The sequence below is a fragment of the Chenopodium quinoa genome, unplaced genomic scaffold (genome assembly GCF_001683475.1).
Source record: "Chenopodium quinoa cultivar QQ74 unplaced genomic scaffold, ASM168347v1, whole genome shotgun sequence".
NCBI lineage: Eukaryota > Viridiplantae > Streptophyta > Magnoliopsida > Caryophyllales > Amaranthaceae > Chenopodium > Chenopodium quinoa.
In genome coordinates, this window is record NW_018745540.1 from 1,254,133 (window position 1) to 1,275,616 (window position 21,484).

The 21,484-nt window shown below is 42.3% G+C and overlaps 2 protein-coding genes across 2 annotated transcripts; one reads left to right on the forward strand and one right to left on the reverse strand.

Moving 5' to 3' along the window:
• Positions 1-16,103: 16,103 nt before the first annotated feature.
• LOC110716042 lies at positions 16,104-17,235 on the forward strand. The gene is made up of 2 exons (XM_021894677.1): positions 16,104-16,418; positions 16,682-17,235. The coding sequence occupies exon 2, from the start codon at positions 16,685-16,687 to the stop codon at positions 17,162-17,164; it is 480 nt and encodes a 159-aa protein (XP_021750369.1). The 5' UTR covers positions 16,104-16,418; positions 16,682-16,684; the 3' UTR covers positions 17,165-17,235.
• A 132-nt stretch (positions 17,236-17,367) lies between these two features.
• On the reverse strand, positions 17,368-19,833 carry LOC110716041. The gene is made up of 4 exons (XM_021894676.1): positions 19,162-19,833; positions 18,915-19,058; positions 17,924-18,799; positions 17,368-17,834 (listed from the first exon to the last, which is right to left on the reverse strand). Exons 1-4 carry the CDS (start codon positions 19,723-19,725, stop codon positions 17,550-17,552), a joined length of 1,869 nt encoding a protein of 622 aa, XP_021750368.1. The 5' UTR covers positions 19,726-19,833; the 3' UTR covers positions 17,368-17,549.
• Between the last annotated feature and the right edge of the window lie 1,651 nt (positions 19,834-21,484).

Sequence of the window (21,484 nt, forward strand, 5' to 3'; positions counted from 1 at the left end):
TCTAACTGATTGCTTTGTTTTGACTATTTTCAGGGTGGAACCCAAGGCATGCCAAAATCACTAGCAAGCATGCACAAAAGACCGGCTGGTGTGATACCCCAGCCGGCTTCAAAAGCTCCAAGGCTGTCGGGTCCACCTTTGGAAGCTAGTCCTGCAAAGAGGACGTCTGCCCCTGCCAGGCCAACCACTGCAGGGAAGAGCCTGCAGCTAACGCCGAGTGCTTCGGCGGGCCAGACCCGGATGGGATCTGGATCAGATGCGGCTGGGGGGGATGGCACCCCACAGCCTGAACAAGGTAAAACCTCTGCCTTTGACCCCCCCCCCTGGCCGCTTGGGCATATGAGAGTCAAAACTCAAGCAAGCCAGTCTGGGGGCTCCTCTGGCAGCCGCATGAATATAGGCGGCGCATATGCCCAGTATCTGACAGATAACCCTTCCTTTGCAGATGACTCTACCAGCCGGCCCGACTACAACCAATACGCCAAGAGAATGGTCAAGACTCTGACCCGTTCTGAAAAGGAGGCGGTGCCGGCTGTACACCAGGTTAACCTGGATCGCATCAACTCTCTTCTTGCTGAGGTAAATAACCCGAATGCCCTATGCTTGTCTCAAGCTCTGCTTTTGCCGGATGAGTAGTAATTATCATCATTAGTTCTAACTCCTTTTCCGGTTGGTACCATAGGTGATGCTGAGAGTGGACGGGCTCCGAGTCCCCTTGCGTAAAAAGCAAGAGGAGGTAAGAGACGCTCAGAAGCGTGCCCTTGACCTAATTGACGTTAGTCAATTTCACACTATTAAATATGATTTGGAAACTAAAGAGAGGGAGTTGCAACAGGAGGAATTACTGAAAGAGGCTGTGCTGGCTGGGGATGAGGCCAAGAAGAAAGTTGATGAACTTGAGCTTAAGGTCAAGGACCTCCAGGCTAATCTTAGAGCTCTGGAAGGAGCTGACAAGGAAAATGCCAACCTCCGCCAGAAGAACAGCGAGCTGACTGTCCAACTCACTAATATTCAGGCGGCCCACAAAAAGGAGCTGAACGAGGAACTCAGCCGCCTGATTACAGAGAATGAAGCCGACTGCGAGGAGCGCATGAAGCTGGCTTGGGGCCTCATCCATCCGGACTCTGACTTTGACTATTTCAACCTCCGTTACTTGTATGCTTCTGAAGTTTATGAAGCTCGAGTACTCGGCACTCCTGCCCCTCCTTTCGACGAGTGGGCTGAGAAGGGGTTAGGGTCAGAGCCGGATGGGGTGCCAATGGGAAACCAGCCGGAGCAGTTGCAGGAGCAGACAGCTGAGACTCAGGTTGGGCAAGCTCAAGGGTTGGAGCAGCCTCAGCAACAAGAGCAACAGCAAGATTGATATTTTCTTTCTTTTTTTACCGGCCTGCGTGCCGTGTATTTTCGATGTATCTTTCCCGGACAGGGGTCCGGCTAACATTTCAATTAGATTAATATTAATCTATTAACCGACACAGTCGGTTTTGCTATCTCTATTATTAGCATTTTTTTTATTTATGCATTTACAAGTATTTCAGCCGTTCTATATATGCCGGATGAAGAAGCGATACCACAATATGCCCCTGAAATGGCTACCTGTTTACCCCAACAGTAGACTGGCAGCCGTTTCATGGAAGCCGGATGGGGGGTCAGTGACTGACCTAACCTTGCCCCGTCTGGTACAATTATATATAGGATGGGATGTAAAACCGTTTAGGTGGTTACGGTGGCCCATTAGGAATTTCATTTTTCCGGATGGACCTCTTTTGGGTCCTTGCCGGATGAATGCTAGATGCAAAGGATCATTTCTAACGGCTGCAAAATTGTTTGACAAATGCCGTTTGAGTTATTGGATCGCTAGAACAATGTTCCACCCAGAAGGGAGCTGTTCTCTCCAGTGATTCACCCGGATGGACCTCTTTTGGGTCCTTGCCGGATGAATCCTAAATGCAAAGGATCATTTCTAACGGCTGCAAAATCGTTTTAGACAAACGCCGTTTGAGTTATTGGATCGCTAGAACAATGTTCCACCCAGAAGGGAGCTGTTCTCTCCAGTGATTCACCCGGATGGACCTCTTTTGGGTCCTTGCCGGATGAATCCTAGATGCAAAGGATCATTTCTAACGGCTGCAAAATCGTTTTAGACAAACGCCGTTTGAGTTATTAGATCGCTAGAACAATGTTCCACCCAGAAGGGAGCTGTTCTCTCCAGTGATTCACCCGGATGGGTGTCACCGGATGACTGCTCTTTTTGGAGCAGTGGTTTTAACAAGTGTTCTTCCGTCTGTGTTCTTGCACTAGACAGGTGCAAATACAATTGTATGAATGGAAATTATATGCTTTCACATTTCAATCCTTAGAAGTAGTACTTTTTCAAGTTATCTACATTCCAGGTACGAGTGATTGCTATTGTTTCTCCTTCACAGGCGCCAGTTGGTCCGCCTTCCTCTTTTTACCGGCTGGCTTTGTAGCCGGTAAGCTTTGATCACAGTCGTCAAGTTCAACAATTTCTTTCTCTTGACCGCCTGTGTAAAGCGTTGGTTTGATGTCCGAGAGGTAACACTCTCTCGCCATCTTTTGGTCCCCACTCAAGGAACCGACTGTGCCATCATCCCTTTCAAACTTTATCAACATTAGAGATGGGATGATGACTGCCTTTGAGAGGTTAAGGGTTGGACGGCCAATAATCAGATTGTAGGCAGTCAGCTCTTCTACAACAAGAAACTTGACAACCATATGCCGGCCCTTACCTTTCTCTCCGAACCGGATGGGTAGATCAATCATGCCCACCGGATGTACTACTCCCCCCCCAAAACCTACAAGAGGGTATGAGGACGGATGCATGCTACTGGGCTTATACTTGAGTTTCTCCAAGCACCGGTAGCTGATGAGGTCAGATGAGCTCCCGGTATCAATCAAGATCCGGCCAACTCTTTGATTGGCGATTTTGCACTCGATGACTATGGGGTCATCATGAGGCCGCCTGACCTCGCCTCTATCTCTCTCGGAGATGTTAACTTCCGGAAATGAATATTCAGACGACTGGCCCTCATCCACTGAGTTGACCAGTTTCCGAATGTTGTCTTTTGTGCCCCGGATGGTAGGCCCACCTCCCGCAAATCCACCGGCTATGGTGAGGATGGTTTCCTCATCCGTATCCGATTGAGTAGCCGTCTTCTTTGGGGGTGGTCCTCTTGCTTGTTTAGGAGTATCCCTTGACTTGGAAAGATAAGATTTGAGAGCCCCCTCATCAGCGAGTCGGTCAAAGAGCCGCCTGAGGCTAAAGCAACCCTCAGTGTCGTGGCCAATTTCCTCGTGAAAAAGACAATATTTGCTCTTATCCTGGGCGCTAATAGGACTCTTCATAGGAGACGGTTTTTCAAGATTCAACCGGTCCTTTACTTCGTTGAGAATGGAGGCACAGTCCTTGTTGAACTCGTACTTTGGCACATACGGATCCGACCTCTTCCTTTTCTGGAAAGGTTGTCCGGATGAGTCTGCCGCCCATACCCCCTTTCTCTTGTCTTCCTTTTTGGCCGACTGGGTAGGCCGACTCTTTTTTATCGGATCTTTTGTAATCCGTTGGAAGTTTAACAGCACACAATTCCACTGCCTGAATGTAGGCCTCCGCCTTCATGAGCGCCTCGTGAAGAGTGGAGACCCTCTTCCTAACCAAGTCAAACTTAAAAGTTGATCCATCTTTTAAGCCTTTGAAGAAATCAGTATAGGCAACGTCATCAGACAATCCATGGATTTGGATCCTCATCAGGTTAAACCGCCTGACATATGACCGGAGCCCCTCTTTGTCACCCTGTTGTATTGCCCCTAGATCAAGGCTTGTTTTCTTGGCAGGGATGTTCATAAAAAAGTTGGACGTAAACCAGTAGGCCAAGGTCCTGAAATTATTGATGCATCCGGCTGGGAGGTTACCAAACCAACGTTGAGCAATCCCTTTCAACGTAGCCGGGAAGCACCGGCACCATGAGGCGTCATCCAAACCCTGCAAATACATCAGGTTGGTGTATGCCATGAGGTGATCTTCCGGGTTGGTGGTACCGTCGTAGGCGCCTACCAACACGTTTTTGATTTTAGACGGCTGGGTCATCTCGGTGATTTCTCTGGAGAACGCCGTTGGCTGTTCCCCAAGGTTGAGCAGCCGGAGCTGCCAGTCCATAGGCTGGACGGGCGGCTGATGCTGCCCCCCGAAAATACCTGCCTGTGCATAGGGGGATCCAAAGGGCGTATACGGTGTTCCATGCACTGCCGGTTGGATCATATGGGGGCCGGATCGAGCGGAAACCTCGCTCGTCCGGCTGTCATTGTTTGTTCTCGAGTGCCTTCCTGAGGTGGCATTGAAGCAGTCTCGAAAGGTCGATGTTGATGCCGACTCGGATCGCTGAGTCTTTTTATCTTGGATGAGCGTCCGGGCGTCAGAATAGACTTTCTTGGTTCCATCCGGCTGAATGTGCCGGACGGGCTTTCTGACTCCATCTATAGGAGTATGCATCTTTGAGAAATCAAAGAGCCTAGCCGGCATGTTTGACTTCGGATGCGGGGTAGATGCTCTACCCTTTACTGTTTTGGCTGTCTTTTTACCGTGACGCCTTTCTTCCGCCTGACCCTTACGGGGGCCGGCTGTATAGTCCAGAATGCCTTTGATCTCTCCTTTGAAGCTCATCATCATGTTCATGAGCTCATCTCTGGAGACTGGGGAGTCTCCAGCGGTAGAGGTTAACCCAAGCGGCCCCCTAGTTGGCTTGCTAGGAGCCGCCTGGTTCCCTTCCCGTTCTCTCTTATCTTTGGAACGGGTGTTCTTGGTCCTTAAAGAGCCATCCGCAGCAGTGTAGGCTTCCAAGTCATAGTTATCGGCTGTATCTTGGTCCGAATGGACCTCAACCTCCCCAGTAGGCAGATTGCCTTGACCAGGTAGTATAGGCTCAGACGTCATCTAGAAAGTACTCTCCCCACAGACGGCGCCAGATGTTTGGGGGTATTTTATGTCCTTCGGGAGAGTTACAATTTCCTAGCAGACTTCCTTCTTACGCCTGTACCTGCACAAGTAACGGAGACTCCGGATGGGGGTGGGAGTTCCGCCTCCGAAGATTAAGTTAGTATCTTTTCGAAGTGGAATAAGAACAATAAAAGCTTCTCGGTTCGAGAGCGTTTCAGTAGGTTTGGGCTTTGTTTGTTTTTTGTGTGGTTGCAATTAATGTGTGTTCTGCATAAATGAGGTCTACCCTTACTATTTATAGTAAGGGAGAACTGTACCTCAATTAGGGTACAAGGGACACGTGTCGCAAAGGGATTGGGCCTTTGCAGACCGTTGAAAGATAGACACGTGTCAAGCCTTTATTGGGCCACGTGTCTTAGGGTATTTTCACCCTAAACAGGTCATACCCAAAGAATTAAGTTCATGGATTTTCTCTCTCTTTAGTACTAACTTTCTTTGCTTTGTAGTGCTTGCCTTGTTTTTCTTTGTTTTTCTCTCTTTTGTAGCTTGGAAGAAATTGGAAGCGACATGTGGAGGCACGGTAAATTGCATGGTTGCTTTATTCTTTCTTCAAGAGACATGGGTGAGATCTTTCCTTTACTTTTCTTTTCTCTTCTCGTGTCGTTTTTAGTTTAGGATTTAGCTTAGGAAGGAGTTAAATGGTTCGAGGATGTTTGCATGCGGTTCCAAGGAACCTGGGATCGTTGGTATTGAGACCGAACGATCACTTGTATGTCGATTGGGATTTATTTGAATCTTTAAGCCTCTTATATGAACCTTCTTGATTCCCTATTTCTTTTGTTCTACTTCCTTTTGTGTGATAAGCGTAATTATGGAATGATGATATGGTTGTGTTTTGGAACTTGCTTGCTACATTTGGACTCTATCTCCGTGATGATGCATCCTAGAATGTTTGTCCTTTTTCTTAACTATGTGATGAGATGCACATTTCGAGATTGTTGTTGATTGAATTAGACGAGCCTTAGTTAAGGTAGCAAGGGTAAGAACTTGTGAGGGCATTTGAACCCCTAGTTCATGGGATGTGGTAAGATAGAGTTGCTCCCTGTAGTGGATTTGAATCCCTCTAGTTGGTGTTTGCTTACTTTTCTCGTCCCTTGTGAGGTTCACTTTGTTCAAGCCTTCATCAACTTGTTGAGCGGCGTGTTAGGATCCTCAACTATGCATGTTTCAATCCTTGTGTTGACTATTAGCTCCCAAGATCGTGACCTCGGACCTTTGAGGGAGGAAAAGGGCACCATTTCTCATTTTTGTTTATATTCTCTTTTATTTAGTTACAAATTTGATTTTTCTTTTTGCATCAACCTTCTTGCCAACCAATTTGAGCCTAATGTTTTCCCATTCTTGTCTCAACCTCATTACAAGCCTAGCGACCTATGTTTCCAACCCTTTTAGTTAGTGAAGCAATGGGTTTGCGAGGCTAGTGTGAAAGAGTGTCATGAATGTAAGCATGAATCATTTGTGAAATTGGTTTGTAATTATAGAGTTGAATATGTAAGGAAGATCGGAAAAGAGTGTTTCAAAAAAAAAAAAATACATACATATATATACATACATACATACATACATACATACATACATACATACATACATACATACATACATACATACATACATACATACATACATACATACATACATACATACATACATACATACATACATACATACATACATACATACATACATACATACATACATACATACATACATACATACATACATACATATATATATATATATATATAAATGAAATGAGAAAATTATTTATTTTGTATATACTTGAATAAGGGGTGGTGATGCGATGGATGCGATGAAATCGAAATGTTGGGAGACCGTTTGAGTTGTGGTTGTTTCTTGAGTTTTGTCCATGAGAATTGGCCACTCTCTTGCTTCGCTTAGGATTTACCACCACTATTTCAAATGTTCTCCCTACCTCTACCTGAAGCCGAGTCATTATAATCCTAATAAAGACCCTTAGACTTTAGGGGTGCGTGGTCAATAACCGGTGGAGGGAGTTGGTTTTCAACCCTAAGGAGAGAGCGTGCATAGTTGAGATGTCGGGATGATCTTTTACCTCCTCAAAATGAATCTTTTTCCGGTTCCTTCGTGGAATCATGAGGAACCATCTAGGGGGACGATTTGAAGCTAGTGGGGAGAACGCGGACCGTTCTAGAGGGGATTAAGGCGGAAGACGACTCACTAGTTCTCTATGCTTAGTTGAGGCTTGACTCTTGCAATCTTTAGCATCTTGAGGCGTGCATGCATCATGTAGTTGAGAATAGCTAATATTCTTTGATGTTTTTGACATGGTTGAGCCCGAATAAAGCATTTGTCCTTTTGATCTCTAATGTTGTTTTTACGAAACCATGACATATTATGTTTGTCTTTGTGGTGTTTGATTTATCTTTCTTTCTTTGTCTTGCTTGAGGACAAGCAAGAGGCAAGTGTGGGGGATTTTGATGTGTGGCATTTATGCCACCATTTTACCCTTTTTCACTAGAGATTTCCCGCGGATTTGTCACTTGTTTATGCCTCTTTTCACCCCTTTTATCTCGATTTTAGTCACTTTAACTCCCTCTCGTGTTTTCCCTTCCCTTTTGTCTTTTCTTTTAGTTTTTACCTCCTTTTCGTGTGCTTTGATAGCTCATAGCACTCGTGGGCGAATCATGGGTTACTAGTTCGAGTAGAGATGCTAAGGGAGCTTGCCAGGGAAGTGGAGATGCCAAAATGGAGAGGGCGCGCTGATGAGCATAGCCGCGGGCGCGGACAAGAAAGCCCTGTTGCCAACAAAAGAAAGTGGAGATGGCAAGCCGCGGGCGCGGAGCAAAGGGCCGCGGGCGCGGCAGAGAAGACCTGCGGGCGCGGCATTTTCCCCTACGGGCGCGGCAATCAAGGTTTGACGAACTTAATACCCAGCTTGGAGAGGGCGCGGAGCCTATTCGGAGAGCCCTCTCCCTTGCCCTTTTTCTTCTTTTTGGTAGAAGACTACAAATAGTCTTTAGCTTGAGTTTTTGAGGCATTCACTATTCCATTGGTTTAAAAATCATTTTTAGAGAGAGAATATACATGTCTTCTAGAGAGAGAAAACACTAGTCTTCAAGAATCAATCTTTGTAATCAAATATTCAAGCTTTCTTCTAGATTGTTGCTACTACTCTGATGATTTGGTAATCTTTCATCTTTATAATATCAATCTTTACTTTTGTTTCTCTAGTTTTTGGTTCTCTCTTTGTTTTATTGTTCTTACTTGAGTTTTCTTTCATAAATATTCAAGCTTTATTAGTTTCTTTGATTTCCTTTCAAGTTAGAATCATGTTAGGTTGTGTTGATATTGAATATATTCTTATGTTAGTTGTTATGGCTATTCCCTTCCTTCTAGCTTAGGTTTTTAGCTAGGGAAGGGGGTGAAAATCATGAGTATGTGATTATCTATTGATTATTGATTGGGATTTATTCTTGAGTTGATGATTTGAGCTAAAATATGCTTGGAGTTAGTGTGTGCACCTCTAATCCCAAGAGTCTAGCCCTTGATTGAATGCATGAGAATGATTTAATCTAGGTGTGAATGATTTCATCCACTTGCTTGAGTAGTTGCATGAGAATGAACTATCTTAGGTAGAGTTTATACTCCTAGAATTGGTTCCTTGTTGGTTTTCATTAGTATTCCTTGTTCATGATTGAATCCCCCTTTTCCTAGTGCTTTTGTTATTGTTATCTCTCTAATCTTGTCCATTTATTTTCATTTAAGAGTGTTTAATCTATTTCCATTGTTTTTAGTTTATTCTAGGCTCAATAGTAGTTAGTTTGTCCCTAGGATTCTTCAAACACAAATCTCAATACCCTTTTTTTTGTTACTAGCAATTTATCCTAGATTTCGTATTAATTGTGCTAAACCCCCGTTTCATTGGGAATCGACCCTACCTTACCGCTATCTAAAGTAAAATTGATAGAGTTAGGATAAGAGATATAAATTTTAATTTTGATCTAGGATAGTAGACTAACGACCTATTGTCCACCGATCAGGTCGCCCCTCAATCCCAAGCGTCTTCCAGGTGATAGCCCAAGTTCCGGCCTCACCATCGCCTCCTCCACTTCTCCTAATCCAGAATCATCCTTCGAGAACTCCTCCTCACCCGTATGAAACCCCTCATTATCTTCACTCCCATGAGATGATAGGGACTCAACATAGGGGTGGTATTCGTCAAAACCCATATTTTCCCCTTGCACTCTCCTGTACAAAGAGGGTTCTTCTCGTATTTCTTGAGGACGAAGATCCAAACCGATATTACGAAACCTATACGAGTCTGGCAAACCACGAATGAAGTTTGAATAAAATGGGTATTCAGCTGGTCCATATAGCACCCTTAAACCATCTGTTTCCACCTCGTTCAGTCTTCTCCTTACTCTCCTCCTTGCAACAGCAGCATGGAGAGAGCAACGAGATGTAGCGTGCCCTGCACACCCACAAGATTTACAAAATCTATAGATACCTTCGTATCTCAAGTGAACCCATATCACTCTATTCCCTTCCAAGGGTATGAAGCACCCAGGAATCAGAGGAATGGGCAAGTCAATTAACATTCGAGCCCTGAGCTCAGCATGTACAGGGAGCTCATTCCCTTCATGGTCTAATTCTTCAATATATCCCACGTGCCTTAGAATTTGTCTTGCCCAGCTCGTGGTAAGATAGGCCAAAGGGAGCCCATGAACTCTGACCCAAATGCTTGCTAGTGTAAAGCTCATTTGGTCAGGCACAAGATCAACTTGATACCCCCTTATATTAATCATCCTACCATCAAAGATTGTTGTGCCAGCCCAAATGAGGCCCTCTAGGTCTTGGCCATTTCTACATTCAAACAAAAAATACGGCCCTGATCTATGAACCTTATCTCTCCCCTTCTGATCCATCGAGAGTTGACAATATGTTGAACGAAATGCACTGAAGGGGGGTGAGGACCAGTGAACAGTCCAATAGCACTTAAGTTGTAGTTGATAGGGGCCTGATCAATACTAAAATCTGCAGGGGTGGGAAGGAGGGGTCCCCTCGCATATTTTGGCCATTATGATCATTATAAGCATTAGGATATTCCCTATTATTGCTCATGATTTCAGATTAGAGAAAAACATAATAAGACAGGGACTTTGTGACGAAAAAACAAGACTAACAGTCTTAAAAGAAGAGGAAAGGACAAGAGGGAGGATGAAGAGACGTTAAGACAGAGTTGGAATTAATACTGAAGTTGCAATCCAGAATTGAACTCTTAGCATTTATAGCCAAACTCAAGTTCTTGGAAAGTGAAACAATACACGCATGGGGAGCATGAATTGGAATCTACAAAGGTAGCCGCCTCTAGCTATTGAAGCTGCACTAAAAACCGAAATGCAATAACTTCCTGAGATGAATTAATTGAGGAAAACGAAGAGCCTTCTGTAATATTTGAAGGAGTAGTAGGCTGCTGAAAAGGTTGAAGCCTTTTGTGGGAAATGGAGAAGTTTAATACAAACGAGGTAATTAACCTCCTTGGATGGAGATAAAGTGGATTAAATCCTATAGACTTCCAGAAATCTGATGATCACCTCCCACCTAGAGGGTCTATTAGGATTTGTTGGAGAATAAAGGATCACGCAAGATATCCTTGAAGGGATATGCAAACCCTAGGCAAAACTAGCAATACTCACTTTAGTGAGAGAAGCTATCAAAATCTAGAGAGAGAAAAAAAGATTTGGCTCATAGAGGTGGTTTATAATTTTAGGTAATGTTTGTATGACTCATTATTATGCACATTGAGGAGGACGAAGGCATTTGTTCTCTTAGGTGGCCTTCAGACGATTTTAGATACATTTGTTCCCTTCTTGCTACCCAAGTTGTTGCTTGTGCCCTTTTATTGTTTATTTAGCCACATTACAAGCCTATTTAAGCCCCATTGGTTACTAGTCCCAAGATTGACTTGGGGAGCTACTAGTTAGTGAGGTGAGGGAGTTGTAGTGTGCACATAATTTGCACAATGTGGGTGAATATGAGAAGTTATTATTTTGTTCTTTCGATATTGTGATTGGAAAAATAGAAATATTATTGTTCAAAGTTGAAAATTCCAATGTAAGATAAAAAGGAAAAAAAGAGCAAAAGAACAAAAATTGTTTCAATGTTCAAGTGTTCTAATTGAAGGTTGCTCAAGAAAAAAAAAAAAAGTTCAAAGATTGTTTATTCACTCTATTTCCTTATTGTTATATTTTATGAGTGAAACTATAAGTGTTGGGAAATTTTAATATAATTGGATGTTTGGTGAATTTTTGGAAGAGTTGAGTTGTGTTGGAGATGATTTGGTCATTATTTGTTTTTGACCTTGGTTTTATTAATTAGCATTTGGCTCCCTTAAGCATGGCTTTACTCTCACATTTTCCCAAATTTATCCTACCTTTTACCCTAAGTCTTACATTACAAGCTTTAAAGACCTTCCGACCTTTGTGCATAGAGTTGTGTGAATGTGAAATTAGTTGTTTATCAATGCAAAGAATGATTTAATATATCCCGAGTCGACTATTAGTTTGAGTGTTTGTCTTTAAACACACGAGTGCGTGAGTTGGGAGGCATTGTTCACAGTTAAAGGGGTTGGATGGAGAGCGATCGAGTACATCTTTTACTCACCACATAAAAGAGTGAAGAGTGTGTGAGCACTAGTCTTGAATTCCATATACACTTGTGGTTTGCTCTAGTTGAAAATTGTTAGGGAAGATGAGTAGTTGGATGGATTTGATTGGTTGACTTTGATGCATATTTGTTGGATTTGCCTTAAATCGATTGTGCTTGATTTAAATTATTTTTGGGGTGAAGGTTTACTTATTCATTGCTTTGCTTAGGAACAAGCAAAGGTTTGGCTTGGGGGAGTTTGATAAGTCTATTTTATATATATATTTATTCCCCGTTCCTTGGTCGTTTTTAGGAGTATTATTGGCTCTTCGGAGTCACTTTTATTACTCATATGCGTTTTCTAGTGTTTTCGTAGTTTTGGTACTATTTTATAGAAAATTGCAGATTTAGAGCATTTTATCGGACTTATGATAAGCCACTACGAGCATTGGAGAATTATGACCATATTTTATAGCCCAAGACCGATTGGAGTCGTCAAATCAGTGATTAAGGGCTTGGCAAAGAAGAAGAGTTCCTGGCAATGGACCATGTTTCAAGACCCAAGAGGAAATTCAGATTGGGCCAATTAAATAGCCCAAGTGAGATGTCCATGTTTGCCCGAGAGCTCACCTGACCGGGCAAGCCCTCGCCCTGAGGCGCCCCCGGCCGAGCGAGACATATAGAAGAAAAGTGGCTTCGCCCTGACGCGTGCCCGACCGGGCGCGAGTGTAGTCTGAAGTATCAAAAGGCGTGCCCGGCTGGGCGAAGCTCCGCCCAACCGGGCGCGTGTTTCTGAGTTCCTTTAGCACTTTTAATCTTTGTTTTAGCTCAGGTTTTCTTAGTTTAATATAAATTCGCTTTTGTTAAGCGAGTTTGGGACCTTCTTTTTCTCTCTCTCTCTCGGTACTTTATTCATTAGTTTACTTTCTTAGTTAGTTTTAAGCTTTTAGTTAATACTCTTGATCCCTCTCGACACTTTTAGTTTATGCAATTCTTTACTTCCATCTACTTTGGTAACAATTTCTTCCCTCTTTACTTTCAGTAATTTAATTGCTTTGATTTAATTATGCTCTCTTTAATTGACTTACTTAGTTTAGATTTAAATATGAGCGAGTAGTTTTATTTCTAGGGTTGTAGGGATCCATAATTAATATGGCGGGGTAATTATTGTTGATTGTCAATGTTTTGGTTGATTTCCTATTGATTGATTTAATGATATGCAATTAGATTTGCGTAGGTTTAATTGTATGAGATATGCATAATTGATTCGAGATTCAAGAGATGAGAATTAATGTTTAGGCTTAGTTTCAATAGGCAGATTAATTTATAAATGGTTAAGTCAAGATTCGAGATATGCGATTTAATACCGGTAGATTAATTCTGTGATCGTAATACGTAGCGAAATCCCTTTATGATTTGATTAATCTATGCAGTGATGATTGATTATTATGTTTTACCCTGGATTATTATTTATTGGTGAACCTATACCCTAGGCCTTTTATTATTGTTTTCCTCCCTTATTTAATTTGTTTCAGTTTTGTTATTAGTTTAATTCTCACAAAACAATTTGGTTACTTGATAATTTAGATTATATTAATTAATTAAGAATAGGAAGACATGTTTCTCTGTAGATTCGACCCTACTTCCCTATCTATATTAGTTAGTGGTTTTAGGAATTACTTTTGATTAGGTGATACGACTTTAGTCTATCACTGCCCTCAAGAATCATTGGTTCTTTACCTTTGGCCCTCCTTTTCTCCTCAGTGTCCACTTAATTTTCTAGAGGAGGACCGCCACGAGGAGGCAGGTCAAACACGTTAGCAACGTCCGCCTGAATATTTGATGAAGGCCTGTCAGAGATACGCAGCCCGGACGGCCTGGCCGAGCTGGTGTGTTTGGGTTAAGTGTTGTCCTGGATTTTAGCCGGACGACCTTCCCCTGCCAAACTCAACGTCCTCCCGAACTGCGGAACGAGGTCTCTTAGAAGATAGCAGCTCGGACATTGTTCTGGCCGAGCTGATATGTCGTGGAGGGCGTTGATCCAAATTTTGACCGGACGCCCTAACTCCTCTTTCCCTAGTCTCCCTGGTAGGAGATCGAGAAGAGGGGTCCTGTTGTACATTCTGCCCAAACGAGGAGGCAGTTACCTTCACCACCGAGCAAACACTCCGGCTAAAGTCCACATCTGTATAGTCCGATTCATGGGGACAAAGGGATCAGTAGGGGTGCCATCTCGATTTATCGCCACACCTCGGTCGTACGTAGCTCTTGTACACGCCATGTTCAACTACGGGGACAGAAAAGAATAGGTGGGGGTGAGTTGATACGCACTGGAAATGGAGCCGCTCCAAAGAGAAGAGGAGTCGGCCCCATCTACTCTAGACTCCTTAGTCCCAAGCAAACGTCCGACCTCATGAGGAGATACGGACAAATCCGAGTTTTGTGCTAGTTCGTGTTTAAAACATAAAAAAAGTATATGAAAAAAAAAACTAAAGAAGAAATAGACGGTTACCTCTGTACGAGTAGAAAACTTGAATTTTGAATTTTAAAGCTCTTTGAGTAGTCAAGTAACAACACCAAGAATTGACCGGCAAATTCAAGAAAACGGACGGAAAAATCAAACACACGTCGAAGCTCTTTTAGATTAGGAAAGAAAGTTACTTTCTCTCTCTAAAAGCTCTGAATCCTCTCTAGAAACACACAATTCGAAAGTGTTTTTATGAAGTCAAACAAGTCCTATTTATAGGAAAATTTATGGGGGCAAAATGGTAAAATCATCTTTCCCGCCCAAGAGACCAAACGTTTCCTTTTCAAAAAGTTAACCTAGAAGCCCAAATGGTTACTAAACCGTTCCGTCAATAATGACGGAGAAGGCGTACGGTTATCATAACGGCTCGTCAAAATAAACGGTCAGATCAGCGAATTTGAACCGTTGGCCCAAAGTATAAGGAATACGGGTGTCTTTCTCAATATCAAGTGGCACCCCCTGTCCAGCTGATTCCAAAGCTGGCGCTCAAATGGAATTAGTCGGACGGTAGAAGGCCACTAGCCCAAAAAGTGCTTCTGGAATTCAGACGGACAATTAAGTCCGCCTCTTCTAACTGATAGTCTAAAATACTCAAACACTCGAATGATGGTGTACGAATGAAATTTCAAAGAAGGCGGCCCAAGAGGTTCGAGCCACCCCCTCTAAGGGGCAAATGTTTAGGGTAAAGATACCCCATCACATGGTCCAACCGTATAGTGACACGTGACCCAATGAAGGGGCGACACGTGTCCCAGTAGGAAGGCAACACGTGGAAAAACATAAGAGCACCTGAAAGAGAGAAGGCCTCCTCACATCAGGAGGCCCAATTCCCGAGATAAGCGCTAAAACAACGCCCTTTTAGGACACGTGTCCTAACCTGATTGCGCCGCCAATCAGCGCCGACCATTCTAGGTCATCAAACCCTAAAGGGCACACATTCCCACCCTATAATTACCCCAATCATTAGGGTTGTTCAGATTGCGGTCTAGATCGCACCAAATCGCAAATCAAACCGCAATTTTGCGGTCTGGTGCGGTTTGCGGTTTGAAATTTGCGGTGCGGTTTCATAAAATGACCAAACCGCAATTTTGCGATTTGGTGCGGTTTCCAAAAACTTTTAGACCAAAATTGCACCGCAAACCACACTTTGATGCGGTTTGTGGTTTACACTGTTAAACCGCAAACCTTTAAACCAATTTTATCAAAAAATATATAAAAGAACTTAAAAAATATGATGTAATCTTTGACTATTAAGTAATTAAGGTTAAAAAAAAAAGTTTAATATTCAAATTATAAGTCTATAATCACAAAATAAAGCAAAAGTTTTGTTTAAAAAAAGATTTTTTTAATTTTTAAAAAATGTGGTTAAACCGCACCGCACCAAACCGCATTGCGTTGCGGTTTGGAAAAAATGCAAAACCGCACAGCGAACAGCCTTACCAATCATTAATAATGGGAAGAGTGGATTGAGACATGTCATAAGAAAAGGCATAAAAGTGCTCTAATTTCTCTGTACTTTCTCTCTCTAAATACTTTCGTTTCCCAGTTACTGACTTGACCGTCGGAGGCGAATATTCCGTCAACCGGGATATTCGTTGTTTTGCAAGTGTATGCGGCCTTCTGGACATATTCACGACATGTATCCCGAGGGAGTCCAAAAAACCCCGAAACAGGGGTTATTATTTGTGATCATCATGGATAAATAATGGGCTACAAATTGTTGCTCAATTCAGTGTTGAATTTTTAATCTATTAGCCCCTTTTTTATTTTTTATTTTTTATTTATGCCGTGCTCATTTTACTAAGGAAAAATTATATTTTATCAGCTCTTAAAGCACCCTATTTTGATTTAACCCCCAATTTTCATTTATATAAGGATATTTTGGATTTTAACACCTTACAAAAGGCTGAAAATGTTTTTTAACACCCCCCAAAAAAAACTTTTATTTTAACACCTCCCAAAAATATAAAAGTTGGAAGTTAACACCAAAATCCATCTTCCGTTAACAGAACTGTTAGTGGGGCCCACCCCAACGGATATATTTTTAAAAGATCTGTATATAAGAACCATTCTTCCACGATTCTTGCACGATATATAAGAACCATTCTTGCACGATTCTCCCCCAATGAACGAAATCGTTGTTCTTATTGAATAGCAGCAGCGCATTGCATTGTTGCACGATACTTGAAACAATTCTTTCACGATTCTTCCACGATTTTTGAGAAGAGGAACAGATTGAAGCTGCTGAAACAGGTGAGTGCGGTCAATTGTTCGGTTGTTTGGTAATTATGGTTTAAATTCTCTTCAATTATTATTTGCAATTGTTTCGTACTCAGATTAATGGTTGGATTATGTTATGTACGCATCTAAATGCCCAATTGCGAAATTAGGGTTCGTCAGAAATTGAATTTGGGGCTTTTCGTATTATGAAATTAAAAATGAATTTTGTTGCTGTCAATGTTAATTCGTCAGTGTACAAATCTGTAAATGTGACTGTCGATCTAAAATTGATGCAGATTATGTCGTTTGTTAGCTCTTCCCCTCCTGAGGCCAGAAAATGTAAGTGTGGTGTGCCAATGGCCAAGCTCACTAGCTGGACAAGGGAGAATCCAGGCAGGAAGTTCATATCATGTAAGTTTTATGACCCAATAACAGAAACAAGGGGTTGCAAAGCTTTCGAATGGGTTGATCAACCTGATGGAACAGATTGGCAAACAGGGGTTATCAACAACCTGTTGTTGGATAAGAAGCTGCTAAAGGGTGAAGTTAATGAATTGAAAAGGGAAGTTGATGAAATCAGTGGCCAAAGGAGGTGCCTACTTAATGAAGTTGATAATTTGAAGATGAGATGCAAGGCCTTGAACGCTGACAGGAAGAGAATGAACAGGGAGTGCAATGAAGGGAAGGTGTCTTCAATCAGCTGTTTTGGTTGGGTGGGCATGGCCATTTGTATAGGTTTGTCAATGGGTGTAATTTTCCTAATGGCTAGGGGTGTGTAATAGTAAGCTGTATTAAGTAGTTATAATTTCTTGTAATGACTTGAAGTGTTATAAATATGTCTTTTAATCAACCTATTTATGCCTTGTCTAAGTTCCTATTTATGCCTTGTCTTTTAATCAACCTATTTAAACATGTGAAACATTAAAACATGGGAAATATGTGAAACACTAAGATAGTTCAAGTACAGGTTGACAAAAGAACCTTACTTCAACATGTTTCAATGGCAATCAAAGCCATGCAACCATTACAATTCAATATCTAATTGTTCAAATTTGTTAAGGGAAGCCACTAAAAAACTAGCAAGTTACATAACCAGTCATGAGTACATAATAAAAGTTTGAAATTGTTCAACAGACATAATGTTTGATATCCAGCATGAGTACATCACTGAGTAAGGTTGTTGAGGGATTGCAGCCTGGCCCTTGTTACAACACCTGTGGCTGTTGTAGGCTGACTTGAGGAAGACCTTGTCTTTCTTTTTGGTTGGCTTGAGGCAGGCTGACTTGAGGAAGGCTGAGCTGAGGATGGCTGACTAGAGGATGGCTGAGCTGAGGAATGCTTAGCTGAGGAAGACTGTGGCTGTGGGCGCTTGCTGAATGGCAGACAACCTTCTTGCTCTTGAGGAAACTTTTTGTTTCCTATGCTGTTTGGTCCAGCCCCAATTGCACTCTATGACATGCATATAAAAATAAAAAGTCAATGGAAAAGACACATACATATATAAAACAAAGGGGGAGTTGGTGTAATGCTTGTGTTACCTTTTTAGCAGCCCTAATCTCTTTCTTCTTCCTCTCCTCCACCATCCAAGGAGTGTTCAGTGGGGGTCTGCCTGCTGACTTTATCAGCTCTGTAGCTGGTGCAGCAGGTACTTTGCAAGTCTTGGCATAATGCCTATATCCCCCACAGTTGCTGCATTGCTTCTTCCTCTTGGTACTTGCCTGACCACCTGAAGAAGAACATTCTCCTGGCTCAAGCTTCCTTTTTTTGCTCTTTGGTCTCCCAGGTTGCACCTTAACAGAAGGGGGTAGTGGTTCCCTCATTCTGACTCTCTCCCAGTGCTTTGGGCCAGGCATTGGTTGGACAGCTGGTTCATAAGCAGACCTGTATGTGTCCATGGTATAGTATGGGTCAACAACAGCCTCTATGTCACCCCTCATATCCAATATGCAGGCATAAGCATGAACACATGGAATGCCAGTGAGTTCCCAATGGTAACATGTGCAGGTCTCCTTGTCCAAATCAACCAACACCTGGTCATCCTTCAGCTGCACCTCAAATGTATTCCCTCTGGATGGCTGCACCACACAGGACCTAGCCACAAAGTCTATCCTCCCCAGAACATGCCTCACATATGGCACTAAGTTGTGTGTAATTGTTTTTGAATCCTCCCACTTTTCATTATTCCTGTTCATAATATACCTCCTCATCCATTCCATTTGGGTGAGGATAGGTTTATCTCTGGCAGGCCTAATGACTGCATTGAAAGTCTCACACATGTTGTTCAACAACATGTTGGACTTGCAGTTTGGTGTGAATGCATGTCTAGACCAATGGTGGGGAGGAATGTTGATTAAATACTCATATGCCTCTTCATCGAGGAATTTGATAGACTCCATGGCAATTTCATGCTCAAACTGACATATAAAAGCATACCAGAAATCACACCAAGCATATACAAGCTAACCAATATAAAAACACACCAACAGTCATATAAAAGCATAGGCTAGCTTCAACAATCAATAAACTTACAATGGTGGTGGCCCTAGCTGCTCTCCAAAACAGCTCCTTAAAGGTTGATCCAGTGAAGTTGAGCTTGAAGTTAGCCCAAATATGCCTCACACAAAACCTTTGCTCAGCTTTGGGAATAACATCAGCCATTGCTTTAATCAAACCCTACCAAATGCAGACAAAAGTATAATCATCAGTCAATCACATACATACACATGAAAACTTAGAAATTGAACCTAAATAGTTAAGAGGGAAACAGAAGCATTACCTTTTGCCTGTCAGACATGATGGTCAGCCCAGCTCCTTGATCATGTGTGAACATTGACATAAGGGATTCCAAGAACCAACCCCAAGTTTCCTGGTTTTCAATCTCCACTGTGGCCCAAGCTAGAGGAAACAAGTTGTTATTCCCATCCTTAGCAACTGCCACCAGAATTTGCCCAGGAAAGGCACCCTTGAGGTGACAACCATCCAACCCTATTAAAGGCCTACAACCCTTTGCAAATCCATCTCTCAATGGCCTTAAACAGATGAACATCCTCATGAACAATGGTGGCTCTGGCCTGTCAATACCATCAACAACAACATTGCACCCTGAACCAGGGTTGTACTTCATCACAGCTTTCCCATAATCCCACACCCTAGCATACTGCTCCCTAGCTGAACCAAATATCAGTAGTTTTGCCCTACACCTAGCTAGCCATGCCTTATAGTAACTCACATCAACTCCTAAATCATTCAAAATCCTAGCCCTAATCTCCTTAATTCTCCAACCAGGGTTACTCCTAAACTCTTCTAAATACCTCTCTGCTATGTATTCAGCAGTAAGCATCTTGTTCTTCTTTACTCTGAAGCAGGAATGGTCTAAATTCAAGGTTTTGATTTGCCAAGTTTGCTGCTTAACAAGTTTTGATGCAAACACCTTGAACTGACACTTTACCCCCCCACACATGTACAAGCAGGCATTCTACAAGTGTAGCTATTGAACTCACAGCCACATCTATATCTACACTGAACTGTAATCCTTTTACTGTCATTATGCAAGTAGTAGAACTCATACCTGTTTTGAATGGCATGAAGTCTTAAGGCCCTCCTCAAGACTGAAGCATTACTGAATTTCTGATTTAACTTCAACTTGATTGGGTTGTCAAAGTCCACATCAGCATTAAACCAAGGAGCATAGTCCTGTTCCTCATCAGATCCACACAAACTCCTTGAATCATCTGAATCAGCATCACTTTCTGGATTCACCTTCGGTTTTCCAACATCCAAATCATTTCTCAACTCTACTCTCTTATCTTTGCCAACCCTGTCATCTACTGCACTCTCCAAACCTTTCCTAAGGCTCTTGTTCACTTTGGCCAAGATCTCCTTTGACCCTTCAATATACCATTCCTCATCCCCTTCATCAAATTCTTCTTCACCAGGTTCCCAATCTTGTCCCTCATCACTCAAATCTGAACTTGAATAACCAGATCCTTCACATCCATCATCCTTTTCTTCATCAAACCTCAACACTTTAGCATTAGCTGAGGCTTTCCTAGGTGGACTCTCCTCCCTTTGTTCAGTTTCTGTCTTCTTAAACCTAGGGCTCCTCCTAATAGTCGATGTATTTGAACTTTCTACCTTCTTATCCTTTTTTTTTGTCTTTGCAGGATTGGGTTGGGCCTCTTGTATGGGCTGACTAGGAGCTTATGTTGTTACAAAAACCTCAACATACCCCTCTTCATTTACTGTCTCCAAAAGGCCCTTAACCTCTTCACTGTTAACTAGTTCCCTTTTCCCAGTGTTAAAGGTTTTCCCCTTCTGCCTATACCAACAGCTGTAATGCATAGGCACATCCATATCACCATTAACAAAACCATGAATTGCAGCTGTTCTAATCAAATGCACATCCAACTTAGATACTTGAACCTTCCTCTTCCAGTAACACCAACCACCACACCAACACAGCAGCTGCCTGTTTTTGGTTACTCTTTTAGGGACAAAAGCACCTCCCACTCTAAGGCAGATGTCAACCAAACTATCCTTGTCACCCATTATCTACCCACCAGTGAAAAACATATAAAACATATTAAAAGCCATGTAACTATACATGCACAATACGAATAAACAAATCCATCACAGCCACACAAACAAACACATAAAAAAATTGAAAATAAACATATACAAGCCAATGTAGGTGCTCAGTAACATAAATTAATCAACAAACCACACTTGCTAGTTTAATTAACAATAAACCACCTTAATTAATCTCTACTTTCAATTACGAAATCCAATTAACCTAAGTCGCATAGTCAGTTACAGAAATTGATTTATCAAGGCTTTCCTACTGTGGTCCCAAAATTTACCCTAATTACCCAATTATTGCAAGGTTTACAGCAATGAAGCACCAGTAATTGACGAAATTGCTATCAAAGGAGAGCAATTTTACCTTATTTTCTGTGAATTTCAAGCGGCTTTCGCACTTTTGTAGTTGAAGAAGATGATGAAGAAACCCTCCTGAGCTTATCTTCTCCAACGTTGACACCACCCTACACTCCACTTCTCAGCCAAGATCTCCTTTGGTTCAAAAGCGAAATCAATGAAGG

What these genes read in the sequence shown, in the direction of transcription:
- LOC110716042 (XM_021894677.1), top strand. Translation starts at nt 16,685, where the DNA reads ATGTCGTTTGTTAGCTCTTCCCCTCCTGAGGCCAGAAAATGTAAGTGT.
- LOC110716041 (XM_021894676.1), bottom strand. Translation starts at nt 19,725, where the DNA reads ATGCTTACTGCTGAATACATAGCAGAGAGGTATTTAGAAGAGTTTAGG. An exon ending in CAGCTAGGGCCACCACCATT is followed by an intron (nt 18,800 to 18,914) that starts GTAAGTTTATTG and finishes TTTATATGTCAG; the next exon opens with TTTGAGCATGAAATTGCCAT. An exon ending in AGATTAGGGCTGCTAAAAAG is followed by an intron (nt 17,835 to 17,923) that starts GTAACACAAGCA and finishes TGCATGTCATAG; the next exon opens with AGTGCAATTGGGGCTGGACC.